Source organism: Artibeus jamaicensis, unplaced genomic scaffold (assembly GCF_021234435.1).
Source record: "Artibeus jamaicensis isolate MK-2021 breed Jamaican fruit bat unplaced genomic scaffold, CSHL_Jam_final contig_525, whole genome shotgun sequence".
Lineage (NCBI taxonomy): Eukaryota > Metazoa > Chordata > Mammalia > Chiroptera > Phyllostomidae > Artibeus > Artibeus jamaicensis.
In genome coordinates, this window is record NW_026521874.1 from 6,069,518 (window position 1) to 6,084,964 (window position 15,447).

A 15,447-nucleotide genomic window follows, 5' to 3' on the forward strand; every position below is an offset into this window, starting at 1 on the left:
GGTGGGGCGGGCAGGGGAGCGGCAGGCCCGGTGAGTCGCTCCCCGGGCCCTGTCCCAGTTCCAGGAGGTCCCCGAGCTAGTGGCGCACTTCGATGCCTTGGCCGACACGCTGGCCGAGCTGAAGCTCACGGAGCGCCAGCGGCTGGCGGAGCTGGAGGAGGCGCGTGCGCGGCTGCGGCGGCTGCGGGATGCCGGGCAGGACGAGCTGCTCCAGCAGGGCCAGCTGCGAGCGCAGCTGCTGGAGCGCCTGGATGCGGCGCGAGAGCGCACGCTGCACTGGGTAGGGCCCAGCCTCCCACCTCGGGGAAAGAGTGCCGGGGCTGACTGGTAACAGATGGGCAAAACTTATTCCAGAAGGGCAGCGGCACTAACGCGCAGGTTTCCGGCACCACAAAGCAGTTTGGGGCACAGGAGGCCAGTCCTATCAGCACCTGACTCTGCGCCCGCCCTCACCTCTCAGGGAGCGAGGGTCCATAGGGAATGAGGCCCTGCCCTCCTCTGGACAACGCACCCTAATCGGGGAAGGGCGGGGCGTTCTCCAGGAATCCAAGTGGGTTCAGATCCAGGACACAGCAGCTGAGAAGACCCTGCTCCTGGGACGTACTAGGATGGCGGTGCTCAACTTGTTCCAGTTAGCGTGCCAGCATCAGAGGCAGCCACCTGCCCTGGACATCGAGGACACCAAGGGGCAGCTGGAGCAGGTGAGGGCCCCTATTGTCACCTCAGCCCCCAAATCTTGGGAACTTCACGGAGCTGGAATCCCACCTCTCTGGGTTAAGCATGACCCTGATCGCAGAGGCGATTCCAGAGTCACAGAGGTGGGCCTGTGGCTGCGTAGGTCCCCTGGGGTGCTCTTGGTTCTGACAGTCATCTGCTGTGTGGCTAGAAGGGGGTTGTGCTGCTCTGGGTCTCAGTGTCCCTGCTTCTGCAGCGGGTACACTTGTGCCAAGTTCTTCCTTTGTCCCAGGACCAAACAGCAGAAACAAATGACATCAATAAGAAACCAGGTCAAGACTCACTTTAAAAAAATTTAGTTTATTTTTTTTAGAGAAAGGGGAAGGGAGGGAGAAAGAAAGGTAGAAATAGCGATGTGAGAGAAACGTTGATCTGTTGCTTCTTGTAAGCTCGAACTCACCCCCGCTGGGCCAGACTTACTTTTTTTTTTTTTTTTTTACTTAAAAAAAAATTGACTGTGCTATCACAGTTGTCCCAACTTTCCCCCCTAGGCCCCCCTCCACCCAGCACCCCCTTCTCCTGTGGCGACCACCTCTCCTTTGTTCGTGGGTTGTGCATATAAGTTTTTTGGCTACTCCATTTCCCACGCTTGCTCTTAACACCCCCTGCCTATTTTGTACTTCTTAATCCCTGCACCTTTCCCCCCATCCCTCAGACCCCCTCCCTACTGGACACCGTCCCAATGGTCTCCATATCTATGACAATGGTTCTGTTCTGCTTGTTGGCTTTGTTTTTTAGATTCAATTGTTGGTAGTTATGTATTTACTGCCATTTTAATGTTCATAGTTTTGATCTTCTTTTTCCTAAATAAGTCCTTTTGACATTTCATATAATAATGGTTTGGTGATGATGAGCTTTTGTACCTTGTCTGGGAAGAACTTTATCTGCCCTTCAATTCTAAATAATAGCTTTGCTGGGTAGAGTAATCTAGATTGTAGGTCCCTGCTTTTCATGACTTTGAATATTTCTTGCCAGTCCCTCCTAGCCTGCAAAGTTTCTTTTGAGAAATCAGCTGACAGTCTCTTGGGAACTCCCCTATATTTTCTCTTGCTAGTTTTAAGATTCTCTCTTTATCTTTATCCTTTGGCTTTTTAATTATGATATGTTTCGGTGTGGTCCTCTGTACATGCATCTCATTTGGGACTCTCTGTGCTTCCTGGACTTGTATGTCTACTTCCTTTACCAAATTACAGAAGTTTTCTTTTATTATTTTTCTAACTGGGTTTCCAACTTCTTGCTCTTTCTCTTCTCCTTCTGGCACCCCTGATGAGAATGTTGGAACGTTTTAAGTTGTCTCAGAGGCTCCCGACACTCTCCTCGATTTTTTGGATTCTTTTTTCTTCTTGCTGTGCTGATGGAATGTCTTTTTCTTCCTTATGTTCCAAATCATTGATTTGATTCTTGGCTTCATCCACTCTGCTGCTGATTCCCTGTAAATTGTTCTTTATTTCAATTAGTGTGTCCTTCATTTCGGCCTGGGTCTTTTTTATGCTGTTGAGGTACCTGCTGATTTCCTGGAGCATCCTTGTAACCAGTGTTTTGAACTCCACATCTGACAGATTGCTTATCTCCATTTCATTTAGTTCTTCTGGCGTTTTGATCTGTTCTTTCACTTGGGTCATGGTTCTTTGTCTCCTCATTTAGACAGCCTTTCTATGTTTGTTTCTATGTACTAGGTAGAGCTACTTTGACTCTGTGTCTGGGTAGTGTGGCCTAACGCAGTAGGTGTCCTGTAGGGTCCAGTGGCACAGCCTCCCCCGTCACCCAAGCTGGGTACTCGAGGTGCGCCCTCTGTTTGTACAAGCTGAGCACACCCTCCTCTTGTAGATGAGTCTTCACTGTGGTCAGCAGATCAAGGAGAGGGATAGAGCGATGTATCCAGGCTGGACAGCTAGCAGTCGTGGCCAGGACGCCTGGCCAGCAACCCCCTCCCTCCATGGCTTGTGGAGGTGTTTGGGTGGTGCTCTGACGTGGTCTGTAGCTGTCCACTTGATGCACGGGCTCTAGGGGTTCCCGGGTGCAGGCCAAGGTCAGCCTCCACCTGTGTTCTGTCCGGGGCTCTTTGGCATAAAGCTGTAAAATGAGCTGCAGGTGGCGGTTGCTAGTGCCGAGCCTGGGGCCACTCAGCGAGAGGTCTGGGGCTGGGCTCAGCTGTTGCCTGTTTGAGAGGGTTCAGGAAGGGCTGGGCCAGGCGCCCTTCTGGAAAAGCCGCTCTTACCAGAGTGGGAGGGTTGCTTGGGTGGGCCCCTAAGTTCAATGGGTTGAACGGGTTGAATGGGGCGGACCCTTAGGTAATTGTCAGGGCGGGGCTTCCCACGTGAGCCAGGCCGATGGAGACTCAGGTGCGGTGCTGCCACACTGTGGCTCTGTGTGGGGGAAGACTCAGAAAAGGTGCAACGCCAAGGAAGCTGTTCCCCAGCTCTCGCCCTGACGCCGGACAGGTCAGTCCCTCCCCGTGTGCCACGGGCGCCCTCCAAGCTGCTGGAGCCCAGCGGGAGTGAGTCTCAGTAAGTCCGTGTGTGGTGCGAGGCCCTTTAAGAGGAGAGGCCTGAGAATCCCACTTTCTTCCTCGGACCCAACCCCCACTGCTTTTTACAGCCAGAAGTTATGGAGACTTATCTCCCTGGCACTGGAACCCTGGGCTCAGTGGTCTGGTGTGGGGCGGGGACCCCTCGCCCCCGAGATACCCCCGTTTTATGTGCACACGTGTTTTGGGGACTGGGTCCGCATCTCCGCTGCTCTCTCCTCCCACCTGTCTGGATGACCATGGTTTCTTTAATTCCCTAGTTGTCAGGCCTCCACACAGATCGACTTCCTGGCAGTTCTGAGGGTTGTCCTGTGTTTTAGTTGGAATTTTGCTGTGGTTGTGCGGGGAGGCGAGCCTCGTTTACCTACACCTCCGTCTTCCGGACTCACTCTTAGTCGGTGCCTGGCCATCTTGCTCCCCACACCGGCAGGGCCCGGCTCACCTGGAGGGGCCGTGTGGGGCCGTGTGGTGGCCTTTCTGCACGGTGGCGTTGCGTGTGTCGCTGTGGACCGAGGACACTCAGTTTTTCTAGTCATTCGGGTCTGCCAGGCTTACAGCCAAAGGAGGAAGTTTCTGACTTTGGAGACACATGTTGTTTCTGGGGGGTTCCCCAAAGCACGACCCCCTCGAGAAGGCAAGAAACAAAGGGAGGCACCCACGGTCCCCCCTGCCCATCCCACTCCTGTCCTGTGCCGGTGGCCGAGATTCCAATGGAAGGGCAAGACCTGAGCCCCCGGATCCCTACTTTGTGCCACATCCTGAGTTGGGTGTATTCGTGGGGACCGAGGTCTGCACCCACATGACACCAGGAGGGACAGTCTTGATAAGCAGTAACGGCAAAAGCCCGTCCGTCCCCTTGCAACCAGGGCTCTGATGCCAGCGTGGAGAAAGGGCTCCACAGGGGATACTAAGCTCCCTGCGGCACCCTGGTCTCCGGGCCCGGGACCCACCCACTGGCATTGCCAGCTGGCGAATGTGGTGATGTGGTTTGGCTTCCGTGGTGGTTATTTTGTGGTTATTTCCGTCACCCCTACGCATGCCAGGGCCATGCACTCCTTTCCGTTTTCGGTGGAGATGGGGTTTCCTTCTCAGCGACAAATGTGCAGGGAGACCCCAAGGGGTCCCGACCGCAGTCGGGCTCTGGTTCTTGGCAGTGGATCCAGGGCTGCTCATTAAGTTCGTATCAATAAGAAAGTTAATTAAAACGAAATAAAGGAGGGCCACCCATGGAGATGATGAGAGTACGTCATACACCAGTGAATGTGACGGATCCAATTAGAAGGGGGAAAAATGAGTTGGTGTAAGTGGAAACATAAATTTAATTATAATACAGGTGATAGGCAGCTAGCAAACTGTGAGGGCATCTGCTAAGGAACCGACCGGGGAGGGGCTGACGGAGGCTTTAAAAGCCCAGAACAGTTTAGGCCGGTGGCTGCCCCCAGCGACCACCAGCCTCGCCGTCTTCTAAGAGGGGGTCACTACCCCGACCCCTGCCTCGCCCTGGGCATGGGCACTGGACACTCAGTGACCCCCTTCTAAGAGGGGGTCACTACCCCGACCCCTGCCATGCCATGGGCATGGACACCCAGCCCTAGGCTGGGGCGTGACTCTGGCTGTGTTGGGGACCCCCAGGTGAAGCTGTTCATCCTGGACCTCTCTGCCATGCTGGCCAGCCTTCCTGAGGCTGAGCCCACGGCTCCTGCCCCGTAGCCTGACTCAGGTGAGCAGTGGGGAGGGGATCCCCCCCCAGGGACCCCTACACCTGGAGACAGGTGCATATTTGCTACGGGGGGCAGCTGACTGGTTCTCACCTGAAAATGGGAGGGCCGTGCCCACTCAGGTTGTGGTGGAACATGAGGGGCACACAGTAAGCATTCAAAACACTGGGGCACCCACCCCGCGCCCACCACCTGTCCCAGGGCCAGGCCCCTCCTCCAGGGCGGCCGGGGGCATTTGACAAGCAGGTATTTGTTAGGTGCACTGGTACTCAGTGACCTTGGGCTCCATGATCCAGCAGCTGGAGCTGCCCTTGACTTTCCCAGGACCCCACAGGGGCTGAGGAGCACAGGCCTTGGAGCAGGTGGGAGGCAGGACGGGTTCTGATGTCCAGGTGTGTGGCGGGGCGGTGTTAACCCCTTCATACCCAGAGAGGAGCAGCCATGCCCTCCTCTCTGGACCCTGAGATTGTCTCCCACCCGCTGGCCACGCCGAGCTGCAAGGCTGGCCTGGCAAAAGGGGACTGACCACCAGCTTTGGGGTTCTCCCACCTCAGGCGACTGACTCATCCTCTGAGCTTCATTTTCCTCGTCTGCAAAATGGGGCCCCACCATCAGGGGATCCTTTGGGGGGGTTCACACGAGACTTGCCCACCTGGCACACCAGCTGGGATTTTAGCGTCTGGGTCTGTCCCTTCCAACTGCTCCAGTGGACTCCAGCTCAGTAAAGGTTTATTACACTAAAAACACATTACTGGGCCGCAAGCAGTCACAGCTCAGACTTGTGGCCGCCATCTCTGAACCCAGAACACGTGAAAGCAGCAGGAGCCGAGTTGCCAATTCAGGTCTTGGCCTGCCCGGCCTTGCTGGCGAACTCCTATGCACCCTTCAGGACCTTGCTCAAACGCCCGTGGCTTAGGCAGAGGCAGCCGCTGCCCCCATGGCCAGTACAGCACTCCTCTTCACGGACCACGGTTCCTGCGGGGAGCTCCTGGACGCCCAGCATGGGGACAGGCATGCAGTGGTACGCACGGAGCCTCTGCTCACACCCACACTTGGACCGAGCAGGGAGCCGCAGGGCTGGCTCACCTCTACATCCTCTTCCTCATCTTGCCCTTCTTGGAGCGGGCACCCCGGCCGAAGGCGCCCCGCTGCAGCTCCCGGGCATGGCGCCGGTTTCGGGCGGACAGCTGCCTGAGGCCCCCACGCTGCAGGAAGCGCATCTTCTGGGCTTTGCGCCTCTGCTTCAGGATCTGCTGCTTGGTCTTGAGCTCGGAGCGCACGCGGCCTGCGGGGGTGCCTGGGGCGCGGGGCTGGGGGGCACCTGCCGGGACAGGGGTCCAGGGAGCTCAGCCTTTGTGTCGACTTTCAATGTCTCCTCCTCCCAGAAGCCTCCAGACTGCCCCCCACCCCGTCCCCCTTCTGTGTTCATTGCTGCGGCCCCAGCCTCTGGCACAGAGCAGGTGCTTAATAAAGCGTAAGTAGTCTGCTATACTCATTGACAGCATAGAACCAGAACTGCCAGGGTTCAAATCCCAGCTGTGAACACTTAGACCACGGGCAAGTCACTTAACTTCTCTGTGCCTCAGTTTCCCCCTCTGAGTAACAGCACCTATCTCGTGGGTCCTAATAAGTCCCTGTGTATAGTGCTCAGGAAAAGGCCCAGCCCTTGGTGTAAGGGCCTCCTTGGTGTGACGATGATGATGATATAGACTTCAACAAAGCTTGACCGAAGCCCTGGCTGGTGTAGCTCAGTGGACTGAGCACGGGCCTGTGAACCAGATAATCGCGGTTCGATTCCCAGTCGGGGCACATGCCCGGGTTGCAGGCCCATTCCCTGCAGGCCAGTTCCCAGCAGGGGACACAAAAAAGGCAACCATACATTGATGTTTCTCTCCCTCTCTCCTTCCCTTCCCCTCTAAAGATAAATAAGTAAAAATCTTAAAAAAAAAACAACAAAGCTTGACTGAGCGAGTACCCCCTCTACGCCAGGCCCTGGGCACCCAGCCACGGCTGAGACAGACCCCACCCTCCGTCCCCGTGGAAAAGGTGATACCACTGCAGACAGAGAGCAGGCCATGCAGAGGACAGGACACAGGAGGCCCTGGGTGAGGCGGAAGACAAGCCACAGTGGCCATGACAGAGAATGGGCCGCAGGCTGAAGGACACAAACTCACAGAGACATGGACGGGGCAGGGGCAGGGGCAGGGGCAGGGACCAGCCCTGAGGGGCCCGGGTCGGGGAGGAGAGAGGCCAAGCGGGGCTAAGGCCCACCCGAGAGCCCAGGACCCAGTCCAAGCTCGCCTCTCCCCAGGACAGGTGCAGGTGGAGGCGGGAAGCAGCTGGGCAGCCCTGGGCGGCCCCCGGGGGCGTCCTTGTGGGTAAGGTGAGCACCCTGAGTCTTCCCGCCCCCGTCACGTGTGGGAGTGTCTAGCGGAGCCTGTCCCCCACTGCAGTGGGAGCCCTGACAGCACACGGTGGGGCGGGGGCCGGGGTGGCGGGCGGGACAGGCTCCAGAGCCCTTCCCTCAGAGCCCCTCAAAGCCCCGAGGCCCTGGCACGCAGGGCGCCCGGACCACGCCGCGGTCAAGCACAGGCTCTCGCAGACCACAGTTCAAATCCCCTTGGCCTGTCACCAGCTGAGGGACCCAGGTGGGACGGAAGAGGGCCAGGTTCCCAGATGACCAAACGCACCACGTGCCACTGTGTGCTCTGAGGCGCGTCCTACCTTGGCCTCGGCCCCGCTTCCAGCCTCTCCGCTCGGGGCCTCGCCGGTCCGATGCCCCTTCCTCCTCGGAGTCTCGGTCATCGATTCTCTGTTTCTGCTTCCACTTCTTGTAGCTGGGAAGCCACGTTAAGGAGGCTGCTTGTGGGGTCCTGAAGCCCCTGAGACCCCAACAGAACTAGGTGCTTAGCCCCGCCCCTAAGGATACAGGTCCTGCTTGTAGGAGCTGCTGATGTAGCGGCCACTTTCTGTCTTGATCTTCTTCTTGTCCTCCTGTCCCGACTGTCCCACAAACCGCTTCTTCTTCCGGTCCCTGCAGGAGAGAAAGGTGCGTGGGCTGCCGTGGACAGAGGTGGCCTGCTCCCCTGGGGCCTGCTTCCTCCTCTGACTCTCATGGGGCGGGGGGGAGGGGGTGTTGGAGGATTCCAGAAAAGCAGCGTGGCCATGTCTGGCACACAGTAGGTGCTCAATAAAGGCCAGCCCCCTGCCCTTCCTCACCTTGCCTTGGTAGCCCAGGTCTCAAAGGCAGTGTGCGAATCACCAGGAACAGGGTTCCCAGCGCCCCCTCTGCCACCTCCTGGCTCTGAGTGCAGGTGGGGTGGGGTTCATCAGGTTTACTCTGTATGAGCCCATGCAGACAGGAGGGGTGGAGTCAAGGACCCTAATTCCTGCTGTGCAGGATCCACGAGGGGGCAGGGGAGCATCCTCCCTGCTCCGGGGACCCGAGGGGAGCCAGGCCAGGCAGGGCCACGGGCCGGCTACGTGGGGCTGCGCGGCCACGGGGGGCCTGGAAGGGCAGTAAGGCTGAGCGCACTTACCACTTGAGCTGCTGCCGGCCCCTGGTCAGGTTCTGGGCCTCGTCCCCCATCAGGTCCAGGACCGCGCCTGCCACCTGCTGCTCAAAGGCGCCCCCGTCCCCACCGACGCTCAGGCTGCAGGAGGAAAGTGGGGAGGCACAACAGGGTTGAGGGGGGCCACCAGGCCCCACCCACGCCCCATCCCCCACCCCCACACGAGCCGGCCACTCACCCCCGTTCGCTGTCAAAGTCCTTGGGCCGATAGGGGACGTAGAAATCCTGGTCCTGCTGCCGGGCCTCCTCCCTCCGCCTCTTGGCTCCACAGTCAGGTCCCGGCTGCTGCCGTTTCCGGCCCACGACCTCCGTGAAGACGTCCTGGCGGACGGAGGCCCAGTCACACCTGCAGCCCCCAGGAGCCCACCTGCCCCCAATACCAGGCCCGCTTCGCGTCGCCAGGTAGATCCTCCATCTCCTCGGCACGCACGGCACAACCCGCCTTGAGCACCAGCAGCGTCAGAAAAGGTGGGTGGGGGAACACTGAGGTGCCAACCAGGGAGGGACTCTGTTCGGTCCCAGGGCAGTCCCCCAGGCTGCGTGACAGACACAAGGTCCTGGCCCTCGCTGGGCCTTGCCTTGCTCTGTGTGTTAGGGACTAATCCAGGGTTTTCAACTGTTAATGCTTTGGCCACTGAACCCCTATTCAAATCAAATGTAAGGGAGACCAGAAGGCCATCCCCGCCCACCAGGGGAACGGGACACCACGTGGTCCCCCAGCCCAGCCTCCGATGCTGCAGTGTCGTGCCCTCACCGCTGTCAGGAGCCCCTGCTCTGCGCCTTTCTGCCTGTCCCGGGTGCCCCCGTCACTGGGCTGCGGAGCCCCAGTCCACGGGGTTGTGGAAACAAACGTTCCTGAAATTCGCTTGGTGGCAGAGGCCAACCGGAGCCCACAAGGGGCTGTTTAGTTCGTTCGGGGACCGGCCTGTCACATGCAGAAGCTCTGATGCATTTGATGGTGGGGACACCCCAGACCCCTCTGAGGTGCTACCTGGCACACAGGTCCTGACCCTAAAGGTTCGGAATCCCAAAACCCACCTGGTCCCTAGGGTTTCAGGCAAGGGATGGTGGACGAGCCCCATGAGCCCATTCTACAGACAGGGAGGCTGAGAGCCAAGTTGCTGATTTCCACAAGTGTCAGACAGGGGACAGGAATCCCTGGATCCATCCCCCGCGACTGCTGGAAGCCTTGGGGACAGCCCTGTGGCTGCTGTGGTTGGACCCACCCCTTCCCCCAAACCCTGGGGCGGGGCCTGTACCTCCGCACTCTCTCCTGACTCCACCTCCTCAGGCTGCTCCTCCTTTGGTGCTGAGCAGCTCGGGGCTGGGCGGGCCAGGCCCTCCTGCCGCACCTGCCGCTCCTCCCGCCCCTGCTGGAAGCTGGCGATGGCCTTGCTGTCCTTCTGCCGCTTGGCACGCATCACCTGGCTGCTGAAGTCCCGGCTGGAGGCGTTGATTTCAAAGATGGTCTGTTGGGGGACACCCGTGTCCTTCACCCACTGGCCTCTCCTCCCCGACTCCGCCCCCACCAGCCCGGCCAGTGCACTCAGGCCTTCCTCCTCGAGTACTCTCAGTCCTATCAAGAGTATTCTCGTTACTGACGTTTCACAATTAGGAAAAGAGCCCCAGAGAGGGCAAGTGACCTGCCCGAGGTCGCACAGCTGGGACGAGCCAGTGGCCTCCGAAACCAGCGCTTGTAACCATGACACCCCAGCGCCTTTTCCCTGCGGCAGGGGGCTGGTGGGCCTCCCCCTGCTTTCCACACACCTCCCCCAGCTACAGGATCGGGGTCCACGGGAGTCGAAGGGAAGGAACTTGATGGAAAAGCCAGCTCCTCAGGCCTCTAACAGGCCTAGAGCTCAGCCCTCCCGCCTGGAGCCTCAGTCTACCCATCCGTAAGTGGGAGGAAATGGCTGCCACATGGGGACCTGCTGTGGACAAGCAGGGATGGTGCCAGGAAAAGGGGCGTCTGTACAGATGCCGACAGAGCCAGAGATGCAGGTTAAGATGCTGCAAGCAGAGACGGAACTGCCTGCGGGGGTCCCGCTGGGGCTCAGGCGCTGAGTTAGAGTCCGGACAACGTGGTAGCCCCTGTGTTGTGGTCCCCACCAGCCCTCACTCACCGCCCGCGAGCGGTACTTCCTGAGGCTGTCCACCAGCCTCAGCCGCTGCAGCTCCTTCTCCTCGAAGCGCGAGCCTGGCAGGGGCAAGGGAGGTACGAGGTTGGGGCTCGGCTCCGCAGGGCCACCCGCCGCCCCCGCCCTGCGCGGGGACTCACTGAAGAGGGGGTGCAGGCCCAGCCCCACAAGGTCCAGCTCCTTGGCCCGCTTGATGGACTCCGGGGAGGGTGCCGGCCGCGAACGCACGTACTGCTGCAGGGCATTGTCGGCCACGTGACACAGGCCCCGCAGCTCCAGCGACGCCTCCAGCGCGCTCCGAAGGCTGCAGTCCTCATCGTCCACCAGGCTCTGCGGCACCCGGCCCAGCACGCCGTCCCCGCCGACCGCACCTGCCGCCCCACACAGAGCGTGGTCAGAGGCCTGCGGCCCCGCCCACCCGCTCAGGCCCCGCCTCCCGCTGCCGGGCCCACGCAGGCCTGCTAATCACAGACTCATCCCCGTGGCTGCGGACGTGTGCTCCGTAGTGAGGAATACGAAGGCTGCATCTGTACTAAACATACACACGCTTCTTTTCCTTGTCATTATTCCGTAAACAATTCAGTACGATAACTATTTACATAGCTTTCACACTGTACTATAAGTAATCTGGAGATAAAGTTATAGGAGGCTGCGCATAGGTTATATGCAAATACTAGACCATTTTATATAAGGAACTCACCCGCGGATTTTGGCATCCGAGGGGGTTCTTGAACTAACCCACCTCGGATACCAAGGGACGACTGTGTAGGGATCTTCTCCCGGGGTCAAGTCCAGCCCCACCCCTATCTAGGCCAGGACAGGCTGGACCCCACCCACACAGCCCCACCCCTGCGTCCACTCACCTGAGGGCTCCTCCTGGGGGTGGGCGAGGGACAGGGCACGGCCTAGGAACAGGTGCAGGTCCAGCAGGTAGGGGACTTCATCTGGGGCCACCAAGGAGTAGGCTGTGCCACTTCGGCCAGCCCGGGCCACGCGACCTGGGTGGCAAGAGGTGGCCAGGCTTCAGCAAAAGTCCCCCAAAGTCCAGTACGACTCCCTCCAGCCCAACCCCACACCTTGCTGAGCTGGTGTCCCGCCCTACAAAAGGGGAAGGGGCACTGGAGGTCACGGGGTCACCGGAGGTCACAGGGTCACCACGAGGGTGCAGGAGCCTGACACAGTGCTCCGGGACGTTAGCAGGACCACAGACGAGGCACTGCTGGAGCCCGGTCGGAGGGGACTTTGTGAAGTTACTCAGCCGGCGACCACATGGTGGGGATTCCATGGCCAAGAGGCCCAGACGCCAGATCCTCCCAGCAACCTGTTTGTGCGAGTGCAGTCTCACTGGCAGGCAGCCATTTACATACTGTCTATGGCTGCTGTTGTGTGGTTTCAGGGCCAAGTTCAGAGCCTACACGGCCCCTGCAGCCTACAGGACTTACTCTCCAGCCCTTCACAGAACCAACTCGCCCACCTGGCAGAGTGGCAGTTAGAGGTGAATGGAAACGTATGATTTGCGCCGATACAAGGAGGTTACAGGAGAGGGCGGCCGGCGCCTCGCTGGGTCTGCACCGGGTGAACCCATTTGGCTCGTTGCTGCTGCTTGCAAAACCAGCATGTCACCCGTTTGGAAGATTCATTTGGGGTGGTCCGGTTTACACTATTGGTCATGGGGTGGATGAGAAACTCCCTTTGGGGGTTCTGGGGCCCCCTCAAGGAATGTGCAGAACCAGCTCTTCCCAGGGCAGTGGGAACGAGGGCGCAGCAGCTACCACCATCAGGGTCACCGGACTCGGGGCTGGACACCCAGGAGGAGGCCTGCTCTGTGCCCCGACTGGAGGTCGAACCGCTTCTCTGGGGGCCGCAGTGGGCGGCCGGAATTCAGTGGCATCTAATCACAGGCAGAACAACCCAAAGGACCCGACCTCCCAGGTTCTTCTCTCACACACACTAAATTAGCTGCGTTTATAAATGCATTTATGAATTAAAAGAAGGGAAAGGAAATAGAACAGTGGGCGCCGTCGGCCGGGAAGAGGGAAGCAGGGAGTCACGTTGGTGGGCGGTGAAAGGATGTGGCCAGGCCGGAGCAGGGCAGCGGCGGGGGCTGGTCCCCACCCCCCGTGACCGTCCTTAATGCCACCGAGTTCCACCTGACAATGTTCCCATGGCAATGGTGTGTTACATGTCTTCTACCACAATTTAAAACAAAAAAGGTAACGGCTGGGGCAGAGGACACACCACAGTGACAGCCATGTCATCAGAGAGGCCACGAGAGTGGAGAGGTGGTCCCAGTCCCGGCCACCCCACTCTGCCACCTGCAGGAGAACCGGCCCGTCAATAACCTCCTGGCCTCGGGTCCTGCGCCTGCAAAGTGGAGCTCCTGTGCCGGGCCCACCGCACAGGGCGGGTGTGAGAACAGGAGGAGCTGCTGCCGAGAAAGGCGGGCCAGGGCCCCGCAGGGAGTGCTGGGCGGCAGCTGGGGCACAGCCACCGTCACCATCGCCAGGCAGGGGCATGCGACCCACTGCTCTGCTTTGTTCTCCAATGTGCCTGCCGTGTGTGCGTCTCACTTGTGTAACACGCGTCTCACTTGTGTTACACGCAGTGTTCTGGCCTGGGAAGGCTGAGGGGGAGGTGGGCCCCACACGCTGACCCGAGATCCTTCCTGCAGTGATGGAACGGGAAGCAGAGGGGTTGGCGTGCAAGGGTGCCCAGAAAGGGAGCCAAAAGGACAGTTTTATTGAGGGGACTTCAGGGAGGAGGGGGCTATGGGACCCCCTCATCAAGTACCATGACCGGAAAGAGAGAGAAGCCCAGGACGTGGGAATCCAGGAAGCAGAGAGCCACCTCCTGAGAACAGTGAGGCTGTCCACCAGAACCTTGACACCCCGCCTTCCCAGATCCTAACTCACAGGTCAAGTCCCTGGGCCTCCCTTTCTCCACCTGCAGCCCCCCAGCTGGCTCCTTACCCACACGGTGCAGGAAGAGCTTGCCCTTGGCCGGGAAGCTGTAGTTGATGACATTGTCCAGAAGCGGGATGTCCAGGCCCCGGGCCGCCAGGTCAGTCACGATGAGCGTGGAGCACTTGCCATGGGTGAACTTGGCAAGGTTGATCTTGCGGGCCGTCTGGTCCAGGGCGCTATAGATATGGGCGCAGCTCATCCGCTGGGCCGCCAGCAGCTGCTCAAGTCCAGACAGGACGGAGGGAGAGGGGTGAGGGGCCTTGTAGGAGGGAGTCCGGGCCAGGGTGGGGAGGCCATGACCTGGTGGTAAGCCTCACCCTGACTCGACCGCTAACAAGAGGCAGCATGACCTTGACCTTGGGCAAGTTACCTAACTTCTCTGTGCCCTCATTTTTGCTCACCCGTAGAATGGGGAGAAGACTTCCTTCTTTGTAGCTTTGTTGTAAGAACTAAATGAGTTAATACATATACAGTGCTGAGAACACAGCCGAGACTTAGGAAGCACCGTGAACGGGTTAACTGCCTTTCGGAAATTACTATTTTGGTGTCGCTCATCGGTGACCCGGCAGCTGCACGCTAGGAGGAAGCACCGTTACATGTGTAACAAGTAAGTGAAACCCAGTGAACGGTGTCCTCAGACAACACACCCCAGGTGTGACTGACCAGGGAAGCGACCCCCACAGCCTTTGGGGCACGAGGGACCCCCCACACTTTGATATAACCAAAGGTTATGGGTGTACACATATGGAAAAAGTCACCAATCTCTAAAAATCTGTAAATAAAAATTTTTTAAATTATTTTTTAAAAAAAGGCCCTGGCTAGGTAGCGTAGTTGGTTCAAGCACTGTCCCAGTAAAGCCAAGGTTGTGGGTTCCATCCCTAATCAGGGCACCTACAGAGATCGATCAACGAATGCATAAGTAAGTAAGTGAACCAACAAATCCATGTTCCTCTTTCTTTCTAAACATCAATAAATAAGAAAATAAAATGAAAACTCATCAAAGCTGCTCACATAAGGTTAAAGCACTTTACAAAACTTAATGTATGCAGTGTGCACCTCATTTTTAAAAAGCAAAACACATGAGACACTGAAAATCTATAGTGATAGGATGTCTGGAAAATACTTCAAAATAACCTGGATGGAGGAGGGAGTAATAGATGAATCAAAGGATGGCCACATGAGTTGATAACTGAGTACCTGGAAGTTCATTATGCTATTTTCTAAATGTAGTATGTGTTTGAAATTTTTATGATAAAAAGTTTTAAAATGAAAAATTACCAAACCCAGGCCAGGCCCATGTCCTGTTCTGGTGCTGCCCTCTGGTGGCCACACACGGGACTGCAGCCCCAGCTAAAGAAGGGCAGGTTCCCAGGAGATGGCTGGGAGGGGTGTGTCGCCCCTGCCAGCCCCTCTCACCTCACTGAGGTACTCGGCATGGTGCTTTGTGGCCACAAACACCACCGTCTGATCCTGGGGCCGCACTACAGTGCGCAGCAGGTAGAGGAGCACGGCGGCCTTGGTGTCCTCCCGCACGAGGAAGAAGGAGGTCTGTAGGGAGAGGGGTTGTGTGGGTGTGGCTGTCAGGGCCCTGGGCGGGGCCCTGGACGTGGGCTCAGTGAGAGGCGCGGCCTCACCTTCAGCTGCTCGTTGAGTTTGGTGTCCACATCTAGTCGAATGAGTACAGGCTCCGTGAGGCCTGCCAGTGGGGGGCGCACAGAGGAGGGTAGGTAGGGGGTTGAGCCACCGAAGGACACAGTCCCCAGGTCTCCAGGCCCAGACCCAGGCCCCGCCCTG

General features: G+C 58.5%; 2 protein-coding genes across 8 annotated transcripts in view; one reads left to right on the plus strand and one right to left on the minus strand.

Moving 5' to 3' along the window:
• The window catches only part of CFAP73 (cilia and flagella associated protein 73), an 18,231-nt gene extending 12,314 nt beyond the window's left edge, over nt 1–5,917 (plus strand). For 6 of the 7 annotated variants that reach the window (XM_053669905.1, XM_053669908.1, XM_053669907.1 and 3 more), the window contains 3 exons: nt 59–280; nt 543–701; nt 4,895–5,596. In XM_053669905.1, coding sequence (XP_053525880.1) covers nt 59–280; nt 543–701; nt 4,895–4,972 — 459 coding nt within the window. In that variant the 3' untranslated portion in view covers nt 4,973–5,596. Of the gene's footprint in view, nt 1–58; nt 281–542; nt 702–4,894; nt 5,597–5,869 lie in introns of those variants that run through there. The other variant, XM_053669906.1, reaches the window with a different exon arrangement.
• DDX54 (DEAD-box helicase 54) overlaps nt 5,693–15,447 on the minus strand; it is a 17,164-nt gene continuing 7,409 nt past the window's right edge. The window contains exons 9-20 of the mRNA XM_053669899.1: nt 15,288–15,349; nt 15,070–15,201; nt 13,660–13,870; nt 11,554–11,688; nt 10,831–11,061; nt 10,676–10,749; nt 9,812–10,021; nt 8,731–8,873; nt 8,520–8,633; nt 7,910–8,014; nt 7,705–7,817; nt 5,693–6,301 (exon numbers count right to left, since the gene is read on the minus strand). Coding sequence (XP_053525874.1) covers nt 6,069–6,301; nt 7,705–7,817; nt 7,910–8,014; nt 8,520–8,633; nt 8,731–8,873; nt 9,812–10,021; nt 10,676–10,749; nt 10,831–11,061; nt 11,554–11,688; nt 13,660–13,870; nt 15,070–15,201; nt 15,288–15,349 — 1,763 coding nt within the window. The 3' untranslated portion in view covers nt 5,693–6,068. The remainder of the gene's footprint in view (nt 6,302–7,704; nt 7,818–7,909; nt 8,015–8,519; nt 8,634–8,730; nt 8,874–9,811; nt 10,022–10,675; nt 10,750–10,830; nt 11,062–11,553; nt 11,689–13,659; nt 13,871–15,069; nt 15,202–15,287; nt 15,350–15,447) is intronic.